General features: G+C 36.2%; 4 protein-coding genes and 1 non-coding gene across 6 annotated transcripts; 3 read left to right on the top strand and 2 right to left on the bottom strand.

Annotated features, from left to right (window-relative positions):
- Positions 1-188: 188 nt before the first annotated feature.
- LOC129313273 (leucine-rich repeat receptor-like protein kinase PXC1) lies at positions 189-2672 on the top strand. The gene is made up of 2 exons (XM_054956233.1): positions 189-1561; positions 1740-2672. The coding sequence occupies exons 1-2, from the start codon at positions 193-195 to the stop codon at positions 2411-2413; spliced, it is 2043 nt and encodes a 680-aa protein (XP_054812208.1). The 5' UTR covers positions 189-192; the 3' UTR covers positions 2414-2672.
- Positions 2673-3202: 530 nt separating this feature from the next.
- Positions 3203-8371, bottom strand: LOC129313281 (uridylate kinase PUMPKIN, chloroplastic). 2 transcript variants are annotated; one of them, XM_054956250.1, is made up of 8 exons: positions 7498-8371; positions 5896-6040; positions 5651-5704; positions 5461-5552; positions 4128-4363; positions 3824-3994; positions 3547-3665; positions 3203-3458 (listed from the first exon to the last, which is right to left on the bottom strand). In XM_054956250.1, the coding sequence occupies exons 1-7, from the start codon at positions 8142-8144 to the stop codon at positions 3568-3570; spliced, it is 1443 nt and encodes a 480-aa protein (XP_054812225.1). In that variant the 5' UTR covers positions 8145-8371; the 3' UTR covers positions 3203-3458; positions 3547-3567. The 2 variants fall into 2 exon arrangements, with proteins under 2 accessions (XP_054812225.1, XP_054812219.1); XM_054956244.1 differs by having other exon boundaries at positions 3203-3665.
- A 1591-nt stretch (positions 8372-9962) lies between these two features.
- On the top strand, positions 9963-16025 carry LOC129287905 (pyruvate kinase 1, cytosolic). The gene is made up of 16 exons (XM_054924175.1): positions 9963-10140; positions 10326-10422; positions 10602-10699; positions 11056-11211; positions 11756-11833; positions 12143-12274; positions 12386-12466; positions 12587-12658; positions 12762-12851; positions 12992-13136; positions 13500-13588; positions 13896-13991; positions 14168-14235; positions 14419-14518; positions 15245-15304; positions 15629-16025. Exons 1-16 carry the CDS (start codon positions 10072-10074, stop codon positions 15779-15781), a joined length of 1584 nt encoding a protein of 527 aa, XP_054780150.1. The 5' UTR covers positions 9963-10071; the 3' UTR covers positions 15782-16025.
- A 2485-nt stretch (positions 16026-18510) lies between these two features.
- On the top strand, positions 18511-18583 carry TRNAR-UCU (transfer RNA arginine (anticodon UCU)). Its single transcript has one exon. It is a non-coding gene; the product is annotated as a tRNA-Arg (tRNA).
- A 525-nt stretch (positions 18584-19108) lies between these two features.
- On the bottom strand, positions 19109-20951 carry LOC129321961 (uncharacterized). The gene has a single exon (XM_054967978.1). It carries the CDS (start codon positions 20652-20654, stop codon positions 19245-19247), a length of 1410 nt encoding a protein of 469 aa, XP_054823953.1. The 5' UTR covers positions 20655-20951; the 3' UTR covers positions 19109-19244.
- Positions 20952-26195: the final 5244 nt, after the last annotated feature.

Here is a 26195-nt window from a genome sequence, read left to right as displayed (position 1 = left end):
TTTAATCATGTCACGTCCTCCCCCTATCCCCTTTGAAAATTGAAAATTCTTCAGCTTTGTCTTCTCGCTTTGAACTGATGACCAACACTTGAGTGTCTGCTCTGCTAGTATTTCTTTTCGTTTGCAGACAACAATGGCGTTATTTCTCCTTCCTTCCTGACTCCAGATTTCAGAGATAACGCTCGCCATAACATGACCAAGCCTTTTGCATTGAACCTGGCTTTCGCCTTCGCCTTCAATTTGGCTTTCCTCTGTTTCACAGCATCTCTGTGTTTATCTCAGAATGACACCCAAGTGCTCACTCTTTTCCGCCTCCAGACCGACGCTCATGGCTATCTCCTCCCCAATTGGACTGGAGGCGACGCCTGTTCCGCCACGTGGCGCGGTGTTTACTGCTCCTCCGACGGCCGTGTCGTTGCCCTGTCTCTCCCTTCCCTCAATCTCAGAGGACCTATTGATTCGCTCTCGTTGCTTGTGCACCTCCGCCTCCTTGACCTCCACGATAACCGTTTGAACGGCAGCATTGCACCTTTATCCAACTGCACCCGCCTGAGGCTACTTTACCTCTCCCGCAACGACTTTTCCGGCGAGATACCGCCGGAAATAGCTTCTCTCAAGCATTTACTAAGGCTTGACCTTTCTGATAACAACATCCACGGTCCAATTCCCGACGAACTCTCTTCATTAACTCACCTTCTCACGCTTCGCCTACAGAACAACGTGCTCTCCGGCCAAGTTCCGGATCTATCTGTTTCGCTCGTTAATCTCACAGAGCTCAATTTCACCAACAACGAGCTCTACGGACGCTTACCCGATGGAATGCTGAAGAAATACGGCGACAAAACCTTCTCTGGGAATGAAGGTCTGTGTGGTTCAACTCCATTCGCGGTTTGTTCCTTCACACAGACCCCTCCTTCTTCGGCATCACCGCCGCAGATAGTTCCTTCGAACCCGAGCTCGTTGCCTGAATCTCAAACAAGCGTAATTGTGACACCCAAAACTCAACGGCGAAAGGGGTTAAGCCCCGGGGCTGTAGTAGCCATAGTGGTGGCGAATTGCGTGGCATTGTTGGTGGTTACCTCTTTCATCGTGGCTCACTGTTGCGCAAGAGGACGAAGCTCCAGCTCGGTGGTGGGTAGTGAAAATGGCAAGAGAAAAAGCGGCAGCAGTGGCTCCGGAAGCGAGAAGAAGGGGCACGCCAATAATGGGGGTGCAGATAGCGACGGGACTAGCGGGACAGACCGAAGCAGGCTTGTGTTCTTCGATCGGAGGAATCAATTCGAGCTGGAGGAATTGCTGCGAGCATCGGCGGAGATGCTGGGAAAAGGCAGCTTGGGGACGGTTTATAAGGCGGTGCTTGATGACAGTTCTACTGTGGCGGTGAAGAGGCTTAAGGACGCAAACCCATGTGCCAGGAACGAGTTCGAGCAGTACATGGACATCATTGGAAAGGTCAAGCACCCCAACATTGTCAGATTCAGAGCATATTACTACGCCAAAGAAGAAAAACTTCTCGTCTATGATTATCTCCCCAACGGAAGCTTGCATTCTCTTCTTCATGGTCAGTCTTCGTTTTGAATTCATGTAATTTGGTTCTTGAAGGTATATTTGAAATAGATTAAATATTCTATTTTAAGGTGTTAGAATAAATTAAAGAATGCGTTAAGAAGCGTATCCTACAAGATCAATTTGCAGATTTTGTCCCGTCCTTAATTTCACCGTTTCGTGATCAATGGCAGGAAATCGTGGTCCAGGAAGAATTCCACTAGATTGGACCACAAGAGTGAGCTTGGTTTTAGGAGCAGCAAGAGGGCTAGCACGTATTCATGCAGAATACAACGCAGCAAAAATACCTCACGGGAATGTCAAATCTTCGAATGTGCTTCTGGACAAGAACGGCGTTGCTTGCATCTCAGACTTCGGATTGTCGCTGTTACTGCACCCTGCTCACGCCATTGCAAGATTGGGCGGATACAGAGCTCCAGAACAAGCAGAAGCGAAGAGGCTGTCTCAGCAAGCAGACGTATACAGTTTTGGGGTATTGCTCTTGGAAGTTCTCACAGGGAGAGCTCCTTCGCAGCACCCTTCACCAACTCGACCTCGCATGGACGAAGAGGAACAAGACGTGGATCTCCCCAAATGGGTCCGATCCGTTGTGAAGGAAGAGTGGACAGCAGAAGTGTTCGATGAAGAACTCTTGCGTTACAAGAACATAGAGGAAGAGCTGGTTTCGATGCTCCATGTGGGGTTGGCTTGTGTGGCTTCACAGCCAGAGAAGAGGCCAACCATGGCAGAAGTGGCCAAGATGATTGAGGAGATCAGGGTGGAACAATCCCCCTTAGCAGAGGACTATGATGAATCGCGTAATTCACTTTCACCTTCCCTCGCCACCACTGAAGATGGCCTTCCTTGACTATTTTGCGTTGGTGCATATGTTACTGTAACTACCTAGCCGTTTCAGTATTGCTCCTCACTGTTTAGCCGCCGGTGCATAATCTCGCTGTACATCAGTGATGGACTTCGCTAGCTCTTCCAATTGTGTTAATTTACGTGTTCTTTTACTAAAATTTGCGAGCTGTGTAATTGAAGCGTTGCGTGTAGGAAAAATCTGATGATTCTATGACTACGCTTAGAATAAGTATTATTTACTTACTTGAACTGCAAAATCTAAATTTGACGTTTGCATCATTGATCGATCTGGATGACCCAACTTCGTTGTTTCTTCTGCTGAAACAGCAACGGTGCATGTTACATTCTCAGAAGCAGACTCACTCTCATTCTAAAGAACCAATACCATCAAGTTTTATCCGTCCCTCTTTTTCAAACTCATCCACTCACCCACCACTTGAAGCATATTGGGAGCACTAAATCGACTTTAAATAGCTTTCCAACGTTGGAGCACGCGAACAATCATTTCCGTAAAGTTCATTATGAACAAGTTTCAGTGACACCTTCCAGCACTAAATCCGGTGCCCCATAAAAATTAAAGGTTTTTACATTCCGAATAGATTACAGTCCAACGGCCTTCAACTTATGTCAGCCCTCATTACAATTAGAATATAAAAAATCAAAAGTTACACTTCATTGACTGACCTCTATATTTCACGTCTCTCGACGACTAGACCCTTCATTCTTCAATCCGTCGGTATTACAATGTGCTTATCTTCTACTGAGATCAAAGGAAAAATGGGCTAAACTGAAGTATAGATAAACTCACTTGTAGGTCGAATTTGAGTCAAATTAATGTTCGCATATTCTATCAGTAATCACTACTATTATCATACCATACCACAAATCATCTAGGGTTATGATAAACATACACAAGCATCATCATCATCATTATTATAATTATACAGAAGCACATATTACAACCAGTCAACTAGACTACCTACAATAGGGGTTTCGCCGATGTTTCAGCTGCCTCCAACCCACTCTGCACCAGGTTCACCACATTGAACCTGTCAAATTGTGATATATTTCTTTAATAGGCTCCTCAGTGGCCGCACGTGTTTCACTAAAGAGTCACCAATATTTGCTCCATCTTACCTAGTAATATATGTTAAACTGTCAGCTTATGGATCCGGTTTGGTCAATTAGTGTACCAACTTGTTCTCCACACAAAGCTTTTGAGATGTTCCCAGGCTCCAGGAGATTAAAAACCACAACTGTACAAGAAACCCAGTAAGTAGGAAAAAAAAGGTCACTGTCTTGCTAAAAATGAGGTTTGGATGCTTGAAATTTTTTATTTAATTGCAAAAACGTTAACCAGGCAATGCACCAAACCCAAAAGATAGCCTTAAAACATCAAAGGCGATATACTAACCAGGAAGAGCATTTTCCTCACAGAAAGTCAGTGCCGTCATATCCATGGAGGTGGCACCTCTTGAAACCAGCTCCCTGAAGGATATGTGCTCAAAAGTGAAATTGCCATCCCGGGAGTTGCAGTCATATACACCATCTACATTAGTACCCTTGAGAACAGCCTCAGCATTAACTGCGGGTTAAAAGGAAATTATGCCACAGCTGACAAAAATTACAAAGATGCTTGTGTTGTCTCTCTGCGTAAAGGAGAGCAAAGGAGAGATGATGTGGAAAAATAAAGATGTACACAATTTGAAATGGCATACTCTCAGAAGCTCGAAGAGCTGCAGCTATATCAGTTGAGAAGAGTGGATTTCCGGTCCCAAAACCAATGCCACCAAATATAACAACTCTTCCTTTCTCAAGATGTCTAATGGCCCGCTGCCTATTGTATGTTTCAGCAAACTCGTGCATAGCAATGGTAGTTTGCACACGAGTTTGAACACCCATCTTCTCTAGCGTTGATTGGAGCAATATAGAATTCATCACAGTGGCCATCATGCTGGAAAATTCAAGAAGCCACAAGTTCAGATCAGATTGATGTTATATAGAGAACAATTAAGGGTGAATTATCTTATTAGACAATATCAGAATCATATATATCTATAGTTTCTTCATGGTAATAATAATATAACCATCGGACTCAAGGCCAAGAAGGCACCAGTCCCTAAATGACCCTATTTGCAAGGCAGAAAGAATATACTAACATAAAACCACGATATACCCTTAAAGCATTAGCAAAAAATTATGTGAGAAGAATCATATATAAAAATAAGCATCACAGAAACAATTTTGACCAAAGTGAAAACAAAATGAAATCATAAAGTAAACAGAACTTTCCAGACAGCTTCAACAGTGACAAAAAAGATAATTGTAACAAACATATTAATATATATTTTATTCATTATAAAATTCAAATTGGCCAGATTCAATGCAATTGAAAGGTAAGAAGTTCAACCCCATGGAAGGGAAAGAGTGGGCTTATGCTAATCATCCACACAAACAAAACCAGTTCATGAGATAATACGGATTGAGTTTGACAACACGTTCTTATCATCTTATGTGACATCATGCTGTGTACAGTGCATGCACCGAATAGGACAAATTATCCTCCCAGTGATTCTACTGCAACCCAGCCAACTCAGCTAACTAATTTATTTTTCAAGAACAAAGGTGAATATGAAGCACAAACACTTCTAAAAGGTACATGTCTCTGACATTTACATTAGACATGAGTACATGACACGATGATTAATTTGCACATGTATACTATATATTTTCTCATAATGCAGTGTACTCATTGGTGTCTTGTTTCCTTGTTAGCGGGCATGTTTCCTACAATGAATCCTTGTTCCCTGGCATTCCTATGAACCGCACAAGGTAGGTTCTCTAGAACTGCTGCTAGCAATCTAACATAGCCCTCAACAGCCAAAATTTCAAATTTGTTTTCTTTGGACATTAACAAAAAAAAAAAAAAAAGTCAGCACAGACCAGTACACTGATCTCTATTGCAATCCACTTTTTGTCATTGATTTCTTGATAGATGCCAATAACATGGAACAAACAGTATATCGCAGAGCAAATTTGCAAGGAACATACCCAACTTGGTATGCAGTACATCTTTCTAAACCAGTTGCAGTTACCCATGCATCTCCACAGAAAAAGTTACGACCTCCAACAACAATTGCAACCTGATATATCAGATAAAAAGGCAATTGTCAGCTAGCGAACAGGGACAGCACACAGCAGACATCCTAGAATTCAGAGGATAATCATGAGAATGCAGTACCTCCACACCATTGCGAGAGGCTATGGCAACTTCTTTTGAAATTAACATGGCCACCTAGCAATTGAATCAATACAGACAAACAAACAAATTTAGTCTTGTTGTACCATCCAAAAAGAATGTTTAGACCATATCATTACTTTACTAAGAGGTCATGAGTCAACTAATGATATCAAACTTGGTAATTCGAATTATGAATAGCCATATAATAACAACTTTGAGGACATATAATGAAAAAAGTCACAAACCTTTGGGTCAATACTGCAGGTAGCAGATCCAGTAAGAGCTGCTCCACTAATTTTGAAGACTACCCTTCGCCATCTAACGTTTGACATTGGTTTTGACTTCAGGCTATTCAGTTGACCTCCACTGCTGGATATTGTGACTCCATATCTAAAAATTAAGAAGAAGGGGTGTCAGCAATATTAGCTTATTCATGAATTCCCGACGAACAAGGAAAGAGATCTTTTTTTGTTTTTTAAGAAAAAGAACATATGTGACAAAAAATATGAGGAAGCAATTGACCAATATTCTCCCACTTATGACATGCTGCACTGAAAAGTATCAACGTAGTATGAAAAGCTCTCAACTCTCCAATTCACTGGCATCAAAAATTATTTTTGTAATTATAGTGGTGATCATACAGATTAGCAGATTCAGTCACTACAAAGATAACTGATGTCCTCAAATCATAAAATAAGTACAACAATGGATATAAATACACTGAAATACAAGCAAGCACAATTGCTTTTGGATACACATTTGGCAGCAATACAAACAAGAAGAGAAGCTAGGAAGCACCTTACAGATTTTAAGATCCTAAAGAACTTAGGGTCATGATAATAAGCAGCATGAGGATAAGCAACCTACCCATGCAGAATATAACTTCTACAAGGATAACCAGCTTAGCCATGAAGAATATAACTTCTACAAGGATAAGGAGGTTAGCCATGAAGAATATAACTTCTACCTGCCTTCGATAATTCAAGCATGTGCTTTTCTGAAATTTAAAGACTGGACCTCAGACCTAGACAAACCAGATCAGACATCAATCCACTTCGGAAATATAGTCCCAGCGTCCTAGTTCATGTCACAAACGATATGTCACACATTCCGTAAGTTGCTCTGTTTAACCCCCAATAAAAGTGTTGCATAGCTAAATGTGCGTGAACATTTATTCATGTAAATTGAAGATGAAAAAGTAAGCCAGATAGGATACTTTTGATTGCCATTTCTAAAATATTGCTGAATCAACTCAAAAACGGCGGCAGCCAACCGTTGACACACATACAGTAAACAACTAATCTGCATGGAAAATGTGTAACTCAGAGAAGCGAAGTGCTGACCGGGTTTTGGGACGGCAAAAGACTATAGTTTCTGATAATATGGCTTCCAAAATTCTCAAAAACGGGATTCGGTGAAAACGGGAAACGATGGAAATTCTGCTAGTGTATTCCGACTTAATAATAACAGCAGAACATTTCAGCTGGTTCTGCTCGACACTACATGAAGAACTCTGCATGTAACTAGGTTTCCAGACAAGAGGAAAGAAATAAATTGAGTTATCCCACGCTAGATCTCCATAAGCTTCTTCGTGCTGGCATCTAAAAGCCAAACACTTAAGAGTTTGAGCGATAGAGCGATAGTCATAGTATGATAACATTGGGACAGAGGGCTGAACGGAGAGAAAATGCCAGCATTAAATAATTCCAACGGCAAGGCATCACAAATACATAAGCACTTAGTCACTAGCAAGCAAGAAACAACTGACAATAGTCAGGGTATAGGCTAGTGTGTTAGCCTTGGTTTCGTCTTGTTTATCAAAAAACAACTATACGAGTTTATCTCACCTCTTTGGTAGTCTCGGCGAATTCCCACCAGAACCGATCCCCTTGTCTTCATCCTGCACATACTTTGTAGATAGCGAATTGCCAACGATCTGTTCCATCTGCTTGAACCAAGGCCAGTGACTGGCTGAAATGCAGCCATTGCTCATCCTATGCCTTTCCAACTTGTACCTCTTCTTCAAGTTATCAACTTTATTCTTGCATTGCTCCACGCTCTTTGTTTGATTTTCACACCGCTCACTCACAATTGCCGCCACTTCCTCCCAATCCCTCCCTCTAAGGTTCCCTCGATTCAGCTGAGTGAACTTCTCTGTATAAGCCTCCAGAAGGCAAACGATCGCCGCGTCGCTCCACTCCTCCCTGTCCTTCCTATACTCCCCGCCGTTTGAAAGCTTGGGCCTTTTGTATCCGTACGACGAAGTTCCGTCGCCGGCCTCCTCCCGATCGTTTCGTTTGTCGCTCTCGTCGGCATCGTTATCAAATCCATAAACTTCGCTGGCGTCGCCTACCGGTTCCGATGGCACAGGCGTGACGGCGGAGGAGAAAGAATGAGGTGCGTAGGTCTGGTGAAGATGGTGATGCGGGCCAGAGCTCGACTGGTGGTGATCGTCACTGAGGAGGGAGAAGTCGTCGTCGTCGCAGGAGGCCATAAGAGAGGACGTTACGGTTAAGGTCAAGGATCGTGAACGACGACGTTAGGGAGAGAGAATCGAACGTTCAGAGACGCAGTCACGCAGTGGGGGAGGCGTTCACGGAGCGCTCCTGCCGTGAGTCGATCTGCTACTTGCCCTGACGGTCCCGTTAAGTGACTGGAAGATCAGATCCAGCATTCGCCCCTATGTTGACACGCTCTTGCGCGTGCCATACGTTATTTTCCTAGATGAAGGAATTGCATGGTGTGACATAAACTTGACAAAATTTTCACGTGTAATGTCATCAATACCTTACTTATTTTGAAGCCAAAAGATAACTTCACTGGAAATAAAAAAAAATTATTTGACAATGTATTGTTTATGTCTTAAAAGTTTTGATCAATAAATTTGTTGAAAAGAGCTTATAAAGATACCATAAATATCAATATTAATAAAAATAATTATAAAAAAATTATTCACAGGTCTTATAAAATATGTACGTGTGTTGAGCTGCTCAATAATCAATACTCCTCCAATCCTATATATTAATTACTTTTTAACAATATAATCTAGCCTTCTTTATAAATTACTAGTTAATAGGATAGTTTTATTTTAAATTGAAATCCCTAATTTATCATTGAAAAGTAAGGGAGAAAAATATAAAAAATAATATTATATTATTTATTTATTTTTTTCTCTTTATTTAAAAGCTATATTTAAAATTTCACTTATTTTTATTCATTATATTTTTATTATATTAATTTTAATAAAATTAATAAAAATAATTTATAAATAAAAATATAGAAAATATATACACAGCATTTGGGTAACAAAAAAAGACTAAATATATGCCTAGTAAATGCAAATGCCATGGTTTGGTATAATGGCTAGTAATGGGATGGGCCTGGTAAGGCATTGATAATGATGAACATGTAAAGGAAGGAGAGGGTTAGTTGGGCTTGGAAAATCGGAGTGGGTGGGCTTATGAGGAAATCAGACCCGCAATCCAGGATTGGAGGCAATGGCAGGCAAAACAGGAAACCAGTGACTTTGGAGTCAAATAAGGCGAAGCGCATGCAAAGTAGAAGAAAAGAAATGAGGCATAGGAAGCGGGGAAAGACCGGTGAGCAGGTAATTTTCCCATATTGACGGCCCACAGAGAAAGAGGTTGAACTGTAGTCCTTGGCCTGAGGAAAGGTGAAAAAAGAAGAGTGGGAGGCATGTGAGTGGGCATGCAAGATATAAACATGCGGCTGGCCGAGCCCACAGTTTCCAGCTAAAACCATGCCTTCCTCCCCTTCTCACGTGCCTACCCACCCCACACACCTCCATCCACCCTCCCTCCCCTCCACGCGCCGTTTCTCTTCCCTTCGCTGCACCGCATCCACGCTCTCAATTTCATTCCCATTCATATCATTATTTTTTTAATACTTGATTTTAATTTTAATTTCTTCTATTTTAAATATCATATGATGCAATATAATATTACTCGTTTAGCAATTAAACGACATATATTTTTCCATAAAAATTCTAAAATATCTGAATCTTATCCTGTCGTCCAGATTCCCATGCGGATATCAATTCGTTATTTATTTGAAAAACTGACGTTTCCTGATATTTTTCAATATTAAATTTAAATGTTTGATTTTAATATATATTGAAATTGAGAACCGAAAAATGAAAATGATACCAAATCGACATCCATGTCAAACCCGAACCCCCCAAGTCTCCAACGAAGACTGGTTTCGGCGCAGTATTGAAAAGTAAACCGAGGCTGGGTCAGTAAAAAACTAAAAAGTAAAAAGCGCCTGGGCATATTCCCAGGACCTCAATTCTTTTCCTTAATTCGACAGTGTTCGGACTCTTCACGCACGCCTCTCCTCCTCCAAACTCTTCCTCTCCGCAGACCCTCTTAGCTGCCTCCCCTGCTTGTTCGCTACCAAATATGCATTCCTCTCACCTGCTTCTTGAGGAACCCATCAGGATGGCCTCCATTCTGGAGCCATCCAAAGCTGTAAGTTTTATCCCCCCCCCTCCTTGTTTCTAATCGCCGCTTTCTCAGTTGAAAAATATTTGTCGAATCTCAGTTTAGATGGATCCGTCGTGGTTTTTATGGAGCCGATTTTCTCATTGGCTTTTATTTTATTTTTATTTTTTTGTATTCTTTCTGTGTTTTGATTCCTTTCTTCAATTCTACAGAGTTTCTTTCCTGCAATGACAAAAATTGTCGGCACACTGGGTCCTAAATCTCGATCAGTAGATGCTATTTCTGGCTGTCTCAAAGCTGGAATGTCTGGTTAGACGATTTTTTGTTACTTGATTGTCATTCATAGGTCTCGTTTGGTTCTACTTATGCTCGTGAGAGCAAGTTCTTATAAAGCTGTCTTGCTCTCAATTTGTACGCGACTAACATTCTGTTTTCGGCTTTCAGTCATAGAGTGAAACTTTATTCGCGCTTTCGATTGTTTCTTGCAGTGGCTCGTTTCGACTTTTCTTGGGGTGACGCGGAATACCACCAGGAAACGCTGGAGAATTTGAAGGCTGCCATCAAGAGTACTAAGAAGCTTTGTGCCGTAAGTTTTCTTCGACCTTTTTTCATTTCCTTGGAGATGTTTTAGACAGATAGTATCCTATCTTTCGCTCTTACAACTGGGCTTGCTAGATGAGATAAAGGTGACTGAAAGCATGCCAACCAATGATTCTTTGGCTCGTTGATTCTATTTAACAAGAAGTAAATAAGGCATTGTCTTTAGCTTTTTACTGTTGTGTAGCAAGAACAAGTATATTCTGATTGCGTGATGCATATGGATTTCTTTTTTTCTTTTTTCTTTCTTTCTTTCTTTCTTTTTTTTTTTTTTTTTTGAGTTTCCCTTATTAAATTTTTTTAATGCATAAAATGTTGACTTTTGCTACTCTTTGGCACTATCAGGTTATGCTGGACACGGTGGGTGCAGAGATGCAGGTTGTAAACAAGACCGAGAAAGCTATTTCGCTTCAGGCAGATGGCCTGGTGGTTCTAACCCCAGACCAGGGACAGGAAGCCACTTCAGAGATTTTGCCTATTAATTTTGATGGACTAGCAAAGGTTCATTGATATTCCCGTCCTCCGTGTTTTTATCCTGATATGATGTGACATACTACGTATCTTCTATTGTCAGAGTGAATTTTAACTTGCAACAATTTAAATTTTTATCTCTCTGCACCCCCTTTGCCCCTGGAGTGTATGCTTGAAGTCAGTAGTTACTTTCCTTAATAATGCCTTGTGTTGTTGGGCTGGAAAAATATGTGATGTCTGATTGTGCCCAATCAAAATCCCATCTTTCAAAGATATTTGAGTCATCTTTCAATTTCAATTTTGCTATTCATGTTAGAAGTAGCAAATTCCAGCGTTTAGCTGATTTCAAAACAAGTCCAAATATCTGTATTGGCCCAAAATTTTTTCTGTGTAATTTGAAATAACTTTAGCTGAGTTTCTTATTCCAATTGTAACTCATTGATCGCACAATTATGCTGATTCCTCATTCTTCTAATTCTAGTTTCTATGATAGTCAGTCAATTTTATTCTTTTCTATGCAATGTGTCCATTAATTTGAACCTTGATTTTTTATGTTCACTTTTGTTATTTACAGGCTGTAAAGAAGGGAGACACCTTATTTGTTGGTCAATACTTGTTCACTGGAAGTGAAACAACTTCTGTATGGCTAGAGGTATGTGGTAACAAGTGTTCAGCTCAGAAGGCAAAAAAATATCCCGTATATCTTTTAGTTGTGTACTTGTAATATTACTGTGTCTTTCCTTGAATTATCTGGTTCAGTTTGAGTTGGTTGCTTTGGTAACTGCAACAATCACTGGTTTTAACTTACGTACACTGATTTTGTGTTATGCAAGCATTCATTTGCTGTGCTTCTGTAAGCATGACTTTTAAGTACGAAACAGTTGTGGCCAAAGGCCCTAGCCAAAATCAGTTACTCTTGAAATCGTGTTTGCATGATCAATTTTGACTGAAAATTTTGTAGGTATCAGAAGTCAAAGGGCAAGATGTTGTTTGTGTGATAAAGAACTCGGCAACATTGGCTGGGGCATTGTTTACTCTGCATGCCTCCCAAGTTCATATTGATTTGCCTACTCTATCTGAGAAAGACAAGGAGGTAATTTCTGCTGTTATCTTGCATTCATAATTAGTTACTACCCATGATTCCACATGCTGCATTTGTCTGTATTGCAGGTTCATTAAATTATCCTTGGATTTTTTTTTTAAGGTTATAAGCACGTGGGGAGCTAAAAACAAAATTGATTTTCTATCATTATCATACACTCGGCATGCAGAAGATGTTCGTGAGGTAATGTGCATTTTACATTCAATACTGCTGTTGATTTCAAGCTTGCATTTATAACTTCTAATTTATATTAAATCTGCTTCAGGCTTTTGACTTACAGAATTTTATATTCATTCAATGCAGGCCCGTGAACTGTTTTCTAAGCTAGGTGATCTCAGTCAGACCCAAATTTTTGCAAAGATTGAAAATGTTGAGGTGAGTTTCTTTCCTTAATGATATATTAGACAAACTATTATTTCTCTGTAAATCTTACTGGCAACACCGACTTGGATATTGTCTCTTCATCTGTGTTTTCTAGGGCTTGACCCATTTTGATGAAATCCTAAAAGAGGCTGATGGTATTATTCTTTCCCGCGGAAATTTGGGCATAGATCTTCCTCCTGAGAAGGTTGCTTCCCAAGTGTTTATTCATTTTGATTGACTTTTTGAGCTTTGAAGTTCGTGCATTCTGTATATGTCATGTATTGTTAGGACTGATTGCTTTGGAGAATCTATAGATGTTAATCAATTGCCTACACATTTTTGTAGGTATTTCTATTTCAAAAGTCTGCCCTTTACAAGTGTAACATGGCTGGGAAGCCTGCTGTTCTTACACGTGTTGTGGATAGCATGACCGGCAACTTAAGACCAACTCGAGCAGAAGCCACTGATGTTGCCAATGCCGTTTTAGATGGTAAGCCCCTATCGTGATACTCCTTGTTAAGTTGATGTTACCACTAGTTTGTGTGTTGGCTAGTAACCCTGTAAATCATAATCAGACATGAAAATTTTCTTATCCAATCTTGGTTGAATTCCTCTTTTATGAAATTTTTTGGCTCGTTCACTTTTCCCATTAGGATTCCAGTGTTCTTCTGATATTTGTTTTACATGTTGTCCACTAACCTACTATTGGTGATTGCTGTGACATTAGGAAACATTGGTATTATATTATTCAGATTTTGTTCCTTTTCAATGATCTAGTCTGTGCAGATACATTGTTATATATTTAGGCCAATTTCAAAATAGTTATTTTTGCTTAATTGTTTAATAAATGCAGGAAGTGATGCAATACTTCTGGGTGCTGAGACTTTGCGTGGTCTATACCCTGTTGAGACCATTTCTACTGTTGGAAAGATTTGTGCTGAGGTAAGTTCATTGTATAGTTTGCTTATTATGTTTGTTTATATTTGATACTTTGGATTTTTGATCAAACTTCAGGTTTTTTTATGTTGGATTATGAGCTTGTGGTTGATGGTCCTCCAGTCTAATGCATGCATTTTTTTTTATTCTATGGAGCCCCTCCTTTTGATAAATGGACCAGACTAGACATACTTATGAAATATTATACATTGAAAATGATATGAACTAATTCAACTGCCAATGTCTGAGAATTATTGCAATCTTGCTGATATTTTCTCTGCCTTTTCATTTTCCTCTTGTCTGCATAATGTAGGCTGAGAAAGTTTTCAATCAAGACCTATATTTTAAGAAGACTGTCAAATTTGTTGGAGAACCGATGACCCACTTGGAATCTATTGCATCCTCTGCGGTTTGTTCATTTTCTTAATGCTATTTATTTCATTATTAGTGATAGTAACTTTTAATGCATGATTTATTTCTCAAGAACGAAGGTTAACTCTGTTGGTTTTGCTTGGTTGTCATGGTGTTTGATATTCTTGTATTATTGAAAGGAGGCTTCTTATTTACAACTATTTATCTACTTAGGTACGGGCTGCTATTAAGGTGAAGGCCTCTGTCATCATTTGCTTCACTTCATCCGGAAGGGCTGCAAGGTACTTTATCAATGAATTAATAGATTAGACTATGTTCATGTTGGAAAGTTGATTTTGGCTGGTTGCTTTCAATGTGGCAATCAACACAATGTGTTATATTAATGCAACATTTTTTCCTTTTTGATATCTCCACTTATTTCAGAACATTTTGAGACTTCTAAACTTGTTGCATGTACTTTTCAGATTGATTGCGAAATATAGGCCAACAATGCCAGTTCTCTCTGTTGTGATCCCCCGACTCAAGACCAATCAGCTTAAGTGGAGCTTTAGTGGAGCTTTTGAGGTTAGTTCCTGACTTTTGAATCTGCTGTAACTACTTTTCTTTTTGCTGTCAATAGGTGGGACTGACTTCCCTCCCTCCTTTTGACAGATTAAGCTCTCTTAACAGTAGCTAATAAGGTTCCTATAGAAGGATCACCATGAACATATGATGTTAGCAATGATCAGTATACACTTGTTTAAATAGGTTCTAGGAACTTTTTTTTTTTTTGGCCCCTAGCTGAACTCTCATATGCTTTTGAACGGTTAAATAATAGCAACTGGTTCTTTTTTCTTTCGCTTTTTCTTTTTTGTTCAGGACTAACTTCCACCCATTTGCTGGAAAGATCATATACACATAATGTCATTTACATAACTAGTTGAAATTTAGCGTAAAAGCAAATATGTGGTATATGGTTGGCAGAACTTAGAGGCTGAAGATAGGATTTTGAGCCCCATGAATTAGTACTTTACTCTTGAAGTAGAGATCAACTACAGGATAACCTTGGAACGATTATGACAACATATAATGAGATGGCTCTTAAACAATGACAAACTCCTAACCATTTATGATTTCTGTTTATATTGTAAGACCGGTCGTTTCATAATACTACTATTAAGATGATATGATTTATTAGTGTGGTTTCTAGCACTTGCTTATTCCAATGAACTATTATATTATTGATGCATTGTATCTATTTGTTTTGGGTCGTCGATTTATCCAAAATTAAGAATTACATTTGTGACACAGGCAAGGCAATCCCTTATAGTAAGGGGTCTCTTTCCCATGCTTGCTGATCCTCGACATCCTGTAAGTCACTGTTTTCATGGGATTTCTATTTTCAGTACTTTCATCAGATTATCCCTGCCTGGTTTTTTTTTTTTTTTTTGAGAAGGAATTAGTTGCTGAATTTAGGTCAAGGTACAGAAGAGCTGGACTGAGGACTGTGTCCTTGCTAATTGTTCTTTGAAAAAGTATGAATGAACAAGAGAGACTCGGGATAAGTTTGAATGGATAAACCATTTTACTGATGATCACTTTCACTGTCAAATCTTATAATGCCATTTATGACTCATGATGCTGCCATTAATCATAGTGTTCCCAGAATTTGATCTTAATGCTCCATGCCTGCAGGCGGAGTCAACAAGTGCAACAAACGAATCTATTCTTAAAATTGCTCTTGATCATGGAAAAGCAGCAGGAGTTATAAAGTCACATGATCGAGTGGTTGTTTGCCAGAAAGTTGGTGATGCATCTGTGGTTAAGATTATCGAGCTTGAAGATTAAAATTGCATTTTTCCAGAACAGTTTTAGGTTTTCCTTTATTGCTCAATTCCCATAATTTTGAAAGCAGGCAGATCATTCTGCTGGCACTAGAGGTTATTTTCCTCTGGGTTTGGTAGCTAGATATACATTTTGTGCATGGGAAAGGAATGTGAATGCAGTTGTTACTGGCTGTCAAACTTAAATTATCAGAGGAACATGCTTGCCAATTTTTTCCCATTAAATTATGATATAGTCGCTCAATGAACGAATAGTCTATCTGATACCATTGTCAAGCTAGGATGCAATATTATTCACAGCTCCAGTACGTTCCAATTCAATTCATGTTTGACAATGGAAGTTCTGAAACTTACATGGTTGATCCAAGTCTAGTGTTGAGTTCTTTATCGCTACTAGGTATGATAACTATTGTATGAAATCTGAATTACTGAGTTGTGTATGACTTGTGTAGATGGTATAATTTGTACGAGTTTTTTTTTATAATGTAAGATATTTTTAACATGTTTTGCAAATATTAAGGAAATTCATTTTTTCAAAGTCTCATGAAAAATTGATTTGTTTTTTTCAGTTTTACACTCATTCACAGTTAATCTATAATTTCTTGTGCATAATTATTCAACATACACTAACCAATACTAGAGTAAAAAAGAAAAAAATATTTCTTAAAAAGAGAAGTGCAATTATTTGTTCCTTCAAGCTTTGCCGCTGGATAAAATTTTAAAAATTTAAAACAATGAAAAAAATTTTAGAAATTAATTTTAAAATACATTATATATATATATATATATATAAAGACAAATGGTTATATTTTTTTTTTCTTAAATTTACAAAAGGTTATTTTGAATCAATAATAACTCAAAATATTCTACATGATGGGATTTGTAAACAATTATGTGTGGGTGTGTGTGTGTGTGTTATGCCGAGGTGGGCGCTAGTTGAACAATTTTTGAGTTAAGCTGTATATAGTGAAGTGGTTGATAATGATTGGTTAAAAGATTAAAGATTCAAAATACTTCTCAACTAAAAAAAAGTTAGAATCATCCTTAAAGTTAAGAAAAGATCATTTATATTTTTTAACTGCTTAAATTTTTAATTTCATCACCTTGTAGTCTATTCCATTAAATTTCACCATTAATATAATTTACATTTAATTTTTTTAATAATTTTTAGTAGGTCTCACCATTTTTTTATAAGATTAAGAGTTTAAAATGCCCCTCAATTAAGAGAAAAGAGTTAGGATTGCCCATAAAGTCAAGAAATGATCATTAATATATTTTAACTACTAAAATTTTTAATTTCATCATCTTGCTATCTTTTCCATCAAATTTCACCTTTAGTGGGACTCATATTTAATTTTTTTAAATATTTTTAATGGATTTCACAATTTTTTTAAAATTGTAAATAAGTTTTTTCAAGGTTTGGACTACACCTCTGGGTGAGTCTCTATTCAAACTTGTAAAAAATTAAATTTTATGCTAGATCTCTTTGATGGTTTCAAACTCAATTTTTCTATCATAATTCATAACATTGCCTTCAAATATGTCATTGTTAAATGGTGCTGAAACTGTACCAACCATAGTAGCAACATGCTTCGAATGTTTTTTTTAGCCTGGTCATTCACAAGATAACAAAACTATAATTGGCTTGTTAGGTGCTTTGCCTATTACTCCACTTGCTTCGTCAAAGAGAGAGGGATATGTTTTAAAATAATAAAAAAATATTAAAAAATGCTAGAACTTAATAAAAATAATAAAAATTTCAAATGTCAATCGTGCTATATGTGAAAATTGACATAATAGAAAGAAGGGTGATAGAATGGAAAATTTTAACAATTGATAGATATAAACAATCATTTTTTAACTTTATGAGTAATTCTCACCCTTATTATTTAGTTGAAGGATATTTTAAACATTTAATTTTAAAAAAATAATAAAAAATTAAGTGAGTTCTATTATTATATTTTATTATTAAAAATATTTTAAAAATTTATATGAGTTTACTAACGAATAATTAACTCTAGGGCTATGGGTGATGCAAAATTTTAAAGTTAAAAAATAAAATTATTTCTAAATTAAAATTAACGTCATCTGTGAACTTTTGATTGCAGTTGAGAAACAAAAATCACCAGTTAAATTTTAAAGTTAAATGTTAGTTACGTTGAAAGCTGTCAGTGCATGCTTAGCGAAGTGTCGAGTTTTAGTAAAACTGTGGTACTTTGTTAAAACAAAACCTTGACGTGGTGAGAAACGAGGAGGAGCGCGTGATTTGATTTAGTCAGTTGTGTCCCACGGGGAATGTGGATAATGGGGCGACAAAGACAAGCAGCCTTTGTTGTTGCATTGAATTCGGACAGTGCTATTGTCAGTTGGCCTTCTCACAGTCAAATTGCTGTCCCGAGCCGTACAGGAACAGGTGATCATCAATTCATTCCAACTCCACGTCGCTCCATCAGATCTTTTTTATATTTAATTATTCCATTTATTTTAATTAATCACAATCACATCATTTTTTTTTTTTCCTCTTGGATCATGATTTCTGCAATAACATATTGTGTGTTTAGGGGGAACGTATCAGCTCCTGTAATACCAGATTTTGAGTGTTTAGATATTCTATAATTTTTTTTTTATTCCTCTGAATTTATATATTATATTTATGATTTTACACTAATGTAATGTAGGTGATACGGATTCCAATATGGTAATTTAAATATAACATGCTTTCGGACAACGAAAGCGCTCGTGGCCTAATGGATAAGGCGCCTGACTTCTAATCAGGCGATTGTGGGTTCGAGTCCCACCGGGCGTGTTTTTCTTTTATCAATCTTTATTTTTATTAGAAACATTACCATATAATCTGGTCAAAAAAAGATGCATAACCATATAAAATAATATTAATGGTTTGAAATTTATATTTATTAGAAACATAACCATATAAAACAATATTAATGATTTAATAATTCAAAATCAAATTAAGTTCCAGCTTAAGTAAGCATCACCCAAAAAACGCTTGTTCTCCTCTCCCATAAAACGAAGTCCTAAAATTTCGATAGACATAGTGATAAGATATATTTCATTTGGTTCCCTCCATTCTCTATCAAGTAGCTGGTAGCTCCCTTCTACTCATTATCAGTTCTGCGTATGGCATTAATTACTGCAGCAACTTCTAGTGAACTAATTGATGGCTTCTTTGGATGATTACCTTTCATTTTCCTTTGCTTTCACTTTATCTCTGGAAATATAACATTACTTCTTAATCCTTCTCCTTACAGTTACAAGTTCACAAATAACCTGAAGATGACAATGTGTTTCTTACAATATACATGTACACGTATTCGAAGTTTCAAACATATTGCCATTTCATTTAAAAAAAAGAGGATGGGAGAACCGTGATACATTATATGTGATAGAACCACTTTCACGACATATTTATATTCTGTCTGTAATCCTCCACATATCTACCACTTTAGCTAGAAGAATGTTGCTGCTGCTGTGGTAGGTGATGGTGAAGATTGACTCAATAGCTCAAGCTCCTTCTGGCGTAATAGTAAAACCATCCTCTCATTCTCCAGCTGCCTCCTTTGGTTCTCCAGCTTGGCTCTCTCCATTTCCCTCTCTTTCTTGCTGCTAAACCTCGCCCATTTCAGCCTCTGCTTCTCCAGCTCAAAAGCTTCTACCTCGTACCTCAGTTGCTGTTCCTCCAATTGCATCACTTTCCTTTTCATCCATTGCCTTTTCTCCCACGCGCTTCTCCCTCCATCTTGCAACACGCCCATCACTTCATTGCTCGTTTCCCGCATTAACGTAGACGAAGCCCAAGAATCTTCTTTTCTTGATCTCTTCGTCGGTGGTCTTCCTTCATAAGTCTCATCCTCGTCTTCATGTGCATTCCCAGTTTTATTGCCCCTTGAAACGCCTTCTCCTGACTCTTCGTCTTCATCAGAGGAATCCTCTGAATCGTCATCGTCGTCGTCATCTTCATCCTCTTCCCTGCTCACCTCTTTCGAAATCTTGAGTCCTTCTGATTCTGGCTTTCCCAAACTCGCCATCCCAACTTCCGATGAGTGGGAGCACCGCTGGTGTTGTTGCGGTTGTGCCGCTTGAGATGGTTCTGCTCCCATCTCTGGGGATTGTTGTTGCGGCCCACCAGTGCCGCCATGGCCACAACTATTGTGGTAAGCACACATTTCCCTGAAGAAAAGATGCTTAGAATTGAGCAATTTTCGAACTTCTTCTTTCCTTTTCGTTGACAAGTCCATGGTCTCCAACAAGTTGTGATTTTCCACAACCAGGCAAGCCGTTCCTTTACCCAGAATATCGTTCACCCTCTTGTACCTCTTATTTAAATCATTGAACTTGTCCTCACATTGTTGAGGAGACACGAAGAACCCCTTATCCATCATAGCCCTCGACACCGATTTCCATTTCCCCTTCTTCTGCAACAGACCCGCAGGCTTCTTCTTATCAGCCCCTTCCAAACCACCTTCGTCGCCAATGTAATAAACCGAGATTATCAAGAGCCTGACCATAGTGTCCGTCCACTTCATTCTGTGCCACTGCGATACTTTCCTCTTATCACCGGAGCTGACGTTGTCCTCTGCCGCGAACACGGCTTCATCATCGTCACTGAGAGGCATTTGTTGATTCATCTTAGCCGAATAGGGGTGCCCATGCTTGATCGATTGTTGGGACGGTGCTTGAGGAATATCAGTTTCATGGTGGGAAGAAGCATAAGAAACCATTTGAGAATGATGCATAGGACGAGGATTTTGAGGATTAGACAAGTTTTGCGGCTGCTGCTGCTGTAAGGGGTCCTCTGCTACAAGCAACCCAGAACTGATGCTAGAGAACATTCCAGCACCTAGTCCATTGGTTTCCATCAACACATGAACCAACTAATTCACAAATATCCAAACAACACTTGCGAATGGCCTAGATAATCAAATCTGGTAACATTCGACGAGAACGTACCCGTTGATCGAATTGCTGAACAATAGGTGCAAGACTAAATAAGTAAGCAACGGAACACTGACATCAACCGTTACTTGAGCCAAGGCCCAGAAAGATTGCTGCTTTTACTACTACAGAATACAGATTCTTGAAGGATTGGAGAAAAACGAGATGAATCCGAGGAAGGCGAGAGGGAGGATATAGGATAGTAATAGTACATAGTATCATGGAAAGAGAGAAATAAGCGGTATTGTTTATGGGGGGTGGGAGCGACGGAAAAAACTGCCCATGGTTTTGGTTTCTTACAGCTTTTGAAGAACGACCCACAGTTTCTGTTATTGTTTTCTTTTTTTGTCTACGTGGTTATCTGTGGTCAATACAAGTAAGCCCAAACCAAATGCTTCTTAATTCCTGTGTGCTCCCTCGGTGCTCACTTTCACTTTGTTTTTTTCTGCTTGAGTAAAATACAGTGATCACTTTTCTATTTCGTTTCAATTAAAGAGATTTTTTTTTTATTTTTAAAACCTACACTTAAAAATTTTAAAATATTACATTTTTATCTATAATTATGTTAAAAATTTTAAATTTATAATTTTACCTTTATAATTTAATTTTCTGCTATTTCTTCCAATTTTAAAAATTTTAAAAAACTTTGTCATTATTTAAATAAGAAATTTAAAATTAATAAAATTTAAAAACATAAATATAAATTATTTAGAGTAATTTATTATATTAAATCATTATTTATATATTTAAATTTTAAAAAATACTAAATACGTTTGTCTAGGTTAAAAGTTTAAAATATAAATAAAAAAATATACATACATACATATATGTGCGCGCGCATTAATTTTTTTTTGATAATTTGAATGATTGTAAACAATATTTATATTTAAATAAGAGGCATTTTGATCTAATATATATAATTTAATGGCCAACAAATATTTGGATAGATAAAAATGACATTTTGAAAATGGAGGAATATTTATGTTTTATAACTATTTATATTTTGAAAAGTTCACAAGTGTTTCAAAAATATAACAGAACCATCTATAATTAAGATAAAATAAAAGAAAAGTTAGGGTATTTTATTCTTTTCATTATTTAAAGATTTTCTTAATTCTTTTTCTCGTGATTATTCCTCATTGCAAAATATAAAATTTATTTATTTTATAAATTTATTGTCACAATTATATTCTTTTGTGCCAGGATTGTAATTATAATTTTATATTAGGTATAACGTAATTTGTAATTTTTTTAAAAAATATTTAATGCACATAATTTTGATTTAGTTATAACCTAATTTTTAGACATTGATTCATTTTAACTCGTTCCTTATAGTTTGGGCTTTATTATGACCAAATTTATGAACTATTACTTGACACAATTTATTTTCTATAGTTTTAATTGTTCCAAATATTTGTCTCTATGTTTTAAAAAATAAAATTATAGAGATTAAAATTATTTTAAAATTTAGTGACTAATATTTTAAAAAAATGATAATAATTTTTTTTAAATTATGTAAATGACATTTTGATTTATTAAAATACCATAATTTTTTTAAGTCCTTAAAAAATTTTTATTATTAAAAAATTAATATAAATAACTAAATTACCCTTAATTCAAACTTACAAGTTGTTGTTGAATTCTTGTAATTTAAAAAAAAAATGTGAATCTTAAAATAAAACTTGTAAATGATAATTGTTATTTGCAACACTTGAGTAATATCATAATTTTAAATACAAGCTTACGAATTGCTATAAATGGCAATTTTAAAGACTTTAGAAAAATTATAACATTTTGAAAAATTAAAATGTCATTTATATAATTTAAAATAATTTTATTATCATGTCTCCTATTTTAAATTATTAAGACTTTTAATATCTATAGAGATTACCATTTTAAAATAATTTTACTCTGTATAATTTTATAATGTGACCAATATTTTAAATTTTTAAAATTATAGGGCATGATTTGCGCTGAGTCAAAATTCAAACATGTTTTGTGATTTACGTTTCAAATTTCAGGTCATGTGAATGTGGAGATTCTGGTAATTAATGAGATACGATTCTTTTCTTTTCTTTTTTTCCCCTTCGATTAATAAAATATGATTCAGGTAAGTGGCAAGTGCATGCTTTTTGTGATGTGGTTTTCTTTTTTGGCCTAGCTTTTGTGATATGGTTGAGAATTTTTTTTTGGTACTAGATCGTTCGATATTTTGAAGTATTCTGAATTTATTACTCGCCTTAGACAAAACTCGAATCTCGATGTTGCAGACCTTAAGATGGTTATGGGTATTCATGGAATGACATCTTTAAAGTCATTTTAATTATCACATCTTTTATTTTTCAAAATTTGAACCCTCACCTTAAAGAATATCAATAATAACCCTTATCAATTTTATCAATGTGATATAGTTGAGGTTGATGAAACTGACTAAGATAGGCTGGATTCAATTAGTCTCACTGTTACTAGTGTTTGAAAAGTCCAGTTGGCCCGCCGAATTCGATCCAGCCTAATAATCTGGGCCAGGCCGAGTCAAGTCTGAGGGCATGAACGGATTTGGATGGGACTGTTTTTTTTTTAATTAAAAAACGATGTAAAATATAAGACATGATGCACGTGATGTGTTAATTAATAACATTCCATCCAATTTATGAGCACCTATTAACAACTTTGTGTGTGTTAAATAATTTATTAAAATTATTTAAATCTTTTAGAATTTTAAAATAACCTTAGGTGAAGCTTGTAACATTTTAAATTTCTATCTCTAAATTAGTTATAAACAATTTGAGATATATGAAGGAACTTTGAGGCACAAGAGATTATCAAACATTTATTGAAGATTTAAAGTTAAAAAAATAAAATAATTTAAGAAAGAAAATTAATTGATTATGAAATCTATGAATGATATTATTTCATAGTAATTAAAATTTATAATAATTATTTGAGAAAAGAAGATTTAGCTAAAATAAAATAAATTATGAGCGTTTAATTTTAAAGATCAAATAATGAAAATAAAAATGATATGTGTGCATGAGTGTAAGAGAAAGAGAATAGGCGGGTGTAACAATATATATTAATTAATTAAAATATAATGTAATGTATATCAATGGAACAAACTGGATGGCGAGAAAAACGGCCCACACCTATTATCCTATATATATATATATATATATATATATATATCACCTACCTTAGATATACAAAAACACACATTCAAAAATTATTCCTCTCCCAACAGCGACAGTGAGAGTGTGAGAGACAGCAGATGTGAGCGCGAGCGCGAGGGAGGGCAAAGTTCAACAATCAAATAATTCAAGAATTATTTGAGACTTTTTATGATCATACTTTTAATTATTATGTTATTACTTATAAGCTCAAGAAAAATAAGTAACTCAAATTTTTTTTCATATGTGTGCACACGCTATATGAACGAACGCATAAAACTGTAAATTTATTTATTGAAAATTTTGATGTTATTTGAATCTTGTTAAGCATGCATGTATATTAGCTATGTATAATTGTTAGTGTTCTTTTTTTTTATTCTTTTCAAAAATGCTCGTGAATGCAGATCAATAATTTTTAATTGATGGAAATTATATGTTTTTTTAAGTGTAGTTGATTTCTTTCAAGCATGCTTGTAATTTGAGTTAATTGAACAAAATATATTGTATGTGATCTACATGCTGTACATGTGTGGTATAGATGCATTGGGGATGGGTTGATAAGAAGACGATGTGCATGTATATATGATTCAATAACCATGTGGTTTACCTCCACTGCACACATAGTGGTTGGCCTTTTCTTTTCAGAGCCCCGTTTCTCAATACTTACCTGGCCAGGTTTGTAAAGAGGGAACGTGGGATAGTGACACCTCCTGGTTGGGTTATTTAAGGAAGGGAGTCATAGTTTGGGCTTAAGCTCTGTTCCTTTGGCCAGGTATATCTCAAACATCGGAGAAGTTTGGTTAGTCCAGCATGTAGGTTAGACCATATTTAAGCCTATGATTCCAGTTAGCAGAATAAGGATGGATAGAGTAACAAGGGGGATTAGTTGTATTGCATATTGACTTGTTATAAGCTATGTCATATGAAATTCTTATGTTATAACTGAATGATTATCGTGAACTCACTTATATATTGGTTGTATAATTACGTGGTTGTGGGTTGTGCATGTATGGTTAAACTTTAGATTACTGAAACGTTAGTGCTCACTCCTCTCATCAACATTTTAGGTAGGCTTAACGGCACAAAGGGGAAGCATCTGGGAGCTTCAGGCTTAGATTGAGTAAGCTTTAAGTCTCATTTTAGTTTGTTGAATAATCATTTGCCAGTATATGTCTCATTTGTCATTTGAGTTGAGTTTTGAAATTGTTATTATTTATTGATGACTGAAAAGGGTATTGTTAGTTGAGGCCTAACGTAGAAGTTTCTTAATGGATCTATTTGGGGTAAATATTTTAAATATAAAATTTTAAGTATTGAGACATTTATTGAAATAGATATTTGAGTATTTATGGTAAGATGTGATGTACGTGTCTTTAAACTTTAAGAAGCCTAGACTTTTGTTGAGTGAAATATTCATTTATTTTAGATTCTTTTCTATCTACCAGGGTAGATTTTTTTCTACTATGATAGGGTGTTATTTATGATTTTAAATTTTATAACTTTCGTAGCCTTTTTAACTAGTTTAATTATTTTTACCAAGGCTAGGTTCTAAATATCTATTTTAGTAGATGAAATTTTTGTAACCATGATAGTTTCTTAAAATATAGATTAGCTCTTTTCTACCGTAATCATCTTTACAAAATAAATTTGATAATTGACTTTAAATCTTTATACCATAGTAATTATTTTTTATTAGTTTAAATCTTTTTATTACCATAGTATTGGTTAAGTTTTTAGTTAGTAAAGTTGAGGTGTTATAAAGCTCACCAATTAGATATCACTTACTTGAATATTAAAATACCGACTAGTAAAAGTTGATTCAATTGAGAAGGATTTGGCTTATATTTTATAAGGCAGTTGAATCAGATTTCATTATCAATGTGAACACTTTATTGATTGGCAATATAAGCAATAAGCAATTGATGTTGATATTATTAAAGTTGAAGGTGATGTTGAGGAGCAGAAAATGAAGTGAGGTATAAAGAAGAGTGACAGTGAAGCCTATATTGTTACTGTCAAATCACAACTTCATTATCACTTGATGTGGGTTATGAGATGGAAGTGCTATAAGTCTATAACCCAACATGGTGTCGTGGACTCGTCGTGGGAGATGGTTCCATGCCATACTACCTCATTTGGAATCAATTCTTCGTAACTTGAATGTAAGATCTAAAATAATAGCAGGTTTATATTTTCAATTATCTTAAATATAGAAATTAGTCAAGAAATTTGTTTTGATCTTTAATATAAGATCTTAGTCTTATTTGTCTCTTATATTTTTGTTGTTTTTTCAAACTATTT

This window comes from Prosopis cineraria, unplaced genomic scaffold (assembly GCF_029017545.1).
Source record: "Prosopis cineraria cultivar Desert tree isolate PC_DT_omini unplaced genomic scaffold, ASM2901754v1 PC1, whole genome shotgun sequence".
NCBI classification, from domain to species: Eukaryota; Viridiplantae; Streptophyta; class Magnoliopsida; order Fabales; family Fabaceae; genus Prosopis; species Prosopis cineraria.
This window is presented reverse-complemented; position numbering and strand designations above follow the sequence as displayed.

Excerpts from the sequence above, each read along its gene's own strand:
- LOC129287905 (XM_054924175.1), top strand. The coding sequence starts at position 10,072 with ATGCATTCCTCTCACCTGCTTCTTGAGGAACCCATCAGGATGGCCTCC. Across the intron at positions 12,852-12,991 it reads TAGATCTTCCTCCTGAGAAG|GTATTTCTATTTCAAAAGTC; the intron begins GTTGCTTCCCAA and ends ACATTTTTGTAG. Across the intron at positions 15,305-15,628 it reads TTGCTGATCCTCGACATCCT|GCGGAGTCAACAAGTGCAAC; the intron begins GTAAGTCACTGT and ends CCATGCCTGCAG.
- LOC129313281 (XM_054956244.1), bottom strand. The coding sequence starts at position 8,144 with ATGGCCTCCTGCGACGACGACGACTTCTCCCTCCTCAGTGACGATCAC. Across the intron at positions 6,041-7,497 it reads TCGCCGAGACTACCAAAGAG|ATATGGAGTCACAATATCCA; the intron begins GTGAGATAAACT and ends CTTAATTTTTAG. Across the intron at positions 5,705-5,895 it reads CCTGCAGTATTGACCCAAAG|GTGGCCATGTTAATTTCAAA; the intron begins GTTTGTGACTTT and ends TTCAATTGCTAG.
- LOC129313273 (XM_054956233.1), top strand. The coding sequence starts at position 193 with ATGACCAAGCCTTTTGCATTGAACCTGGCTTTCGCCTTCGCCTTCAAT. Across the intron at positions 1,562-1,739 it reads CTTGCATTCTCTTCTTCATG|GAAATCGTGGTCCAGGAAGA; the intron begins GTCAGTCTTCGT and ends GATCAATGGCAG.
- LOC129321961 (XM_054967978.1), bottom strand. The coding sequence starts at position 20,654 with ATGGAAACCAATGGACTAGGTGCTGGAATGTTCTCTAGCATCAGTTCT.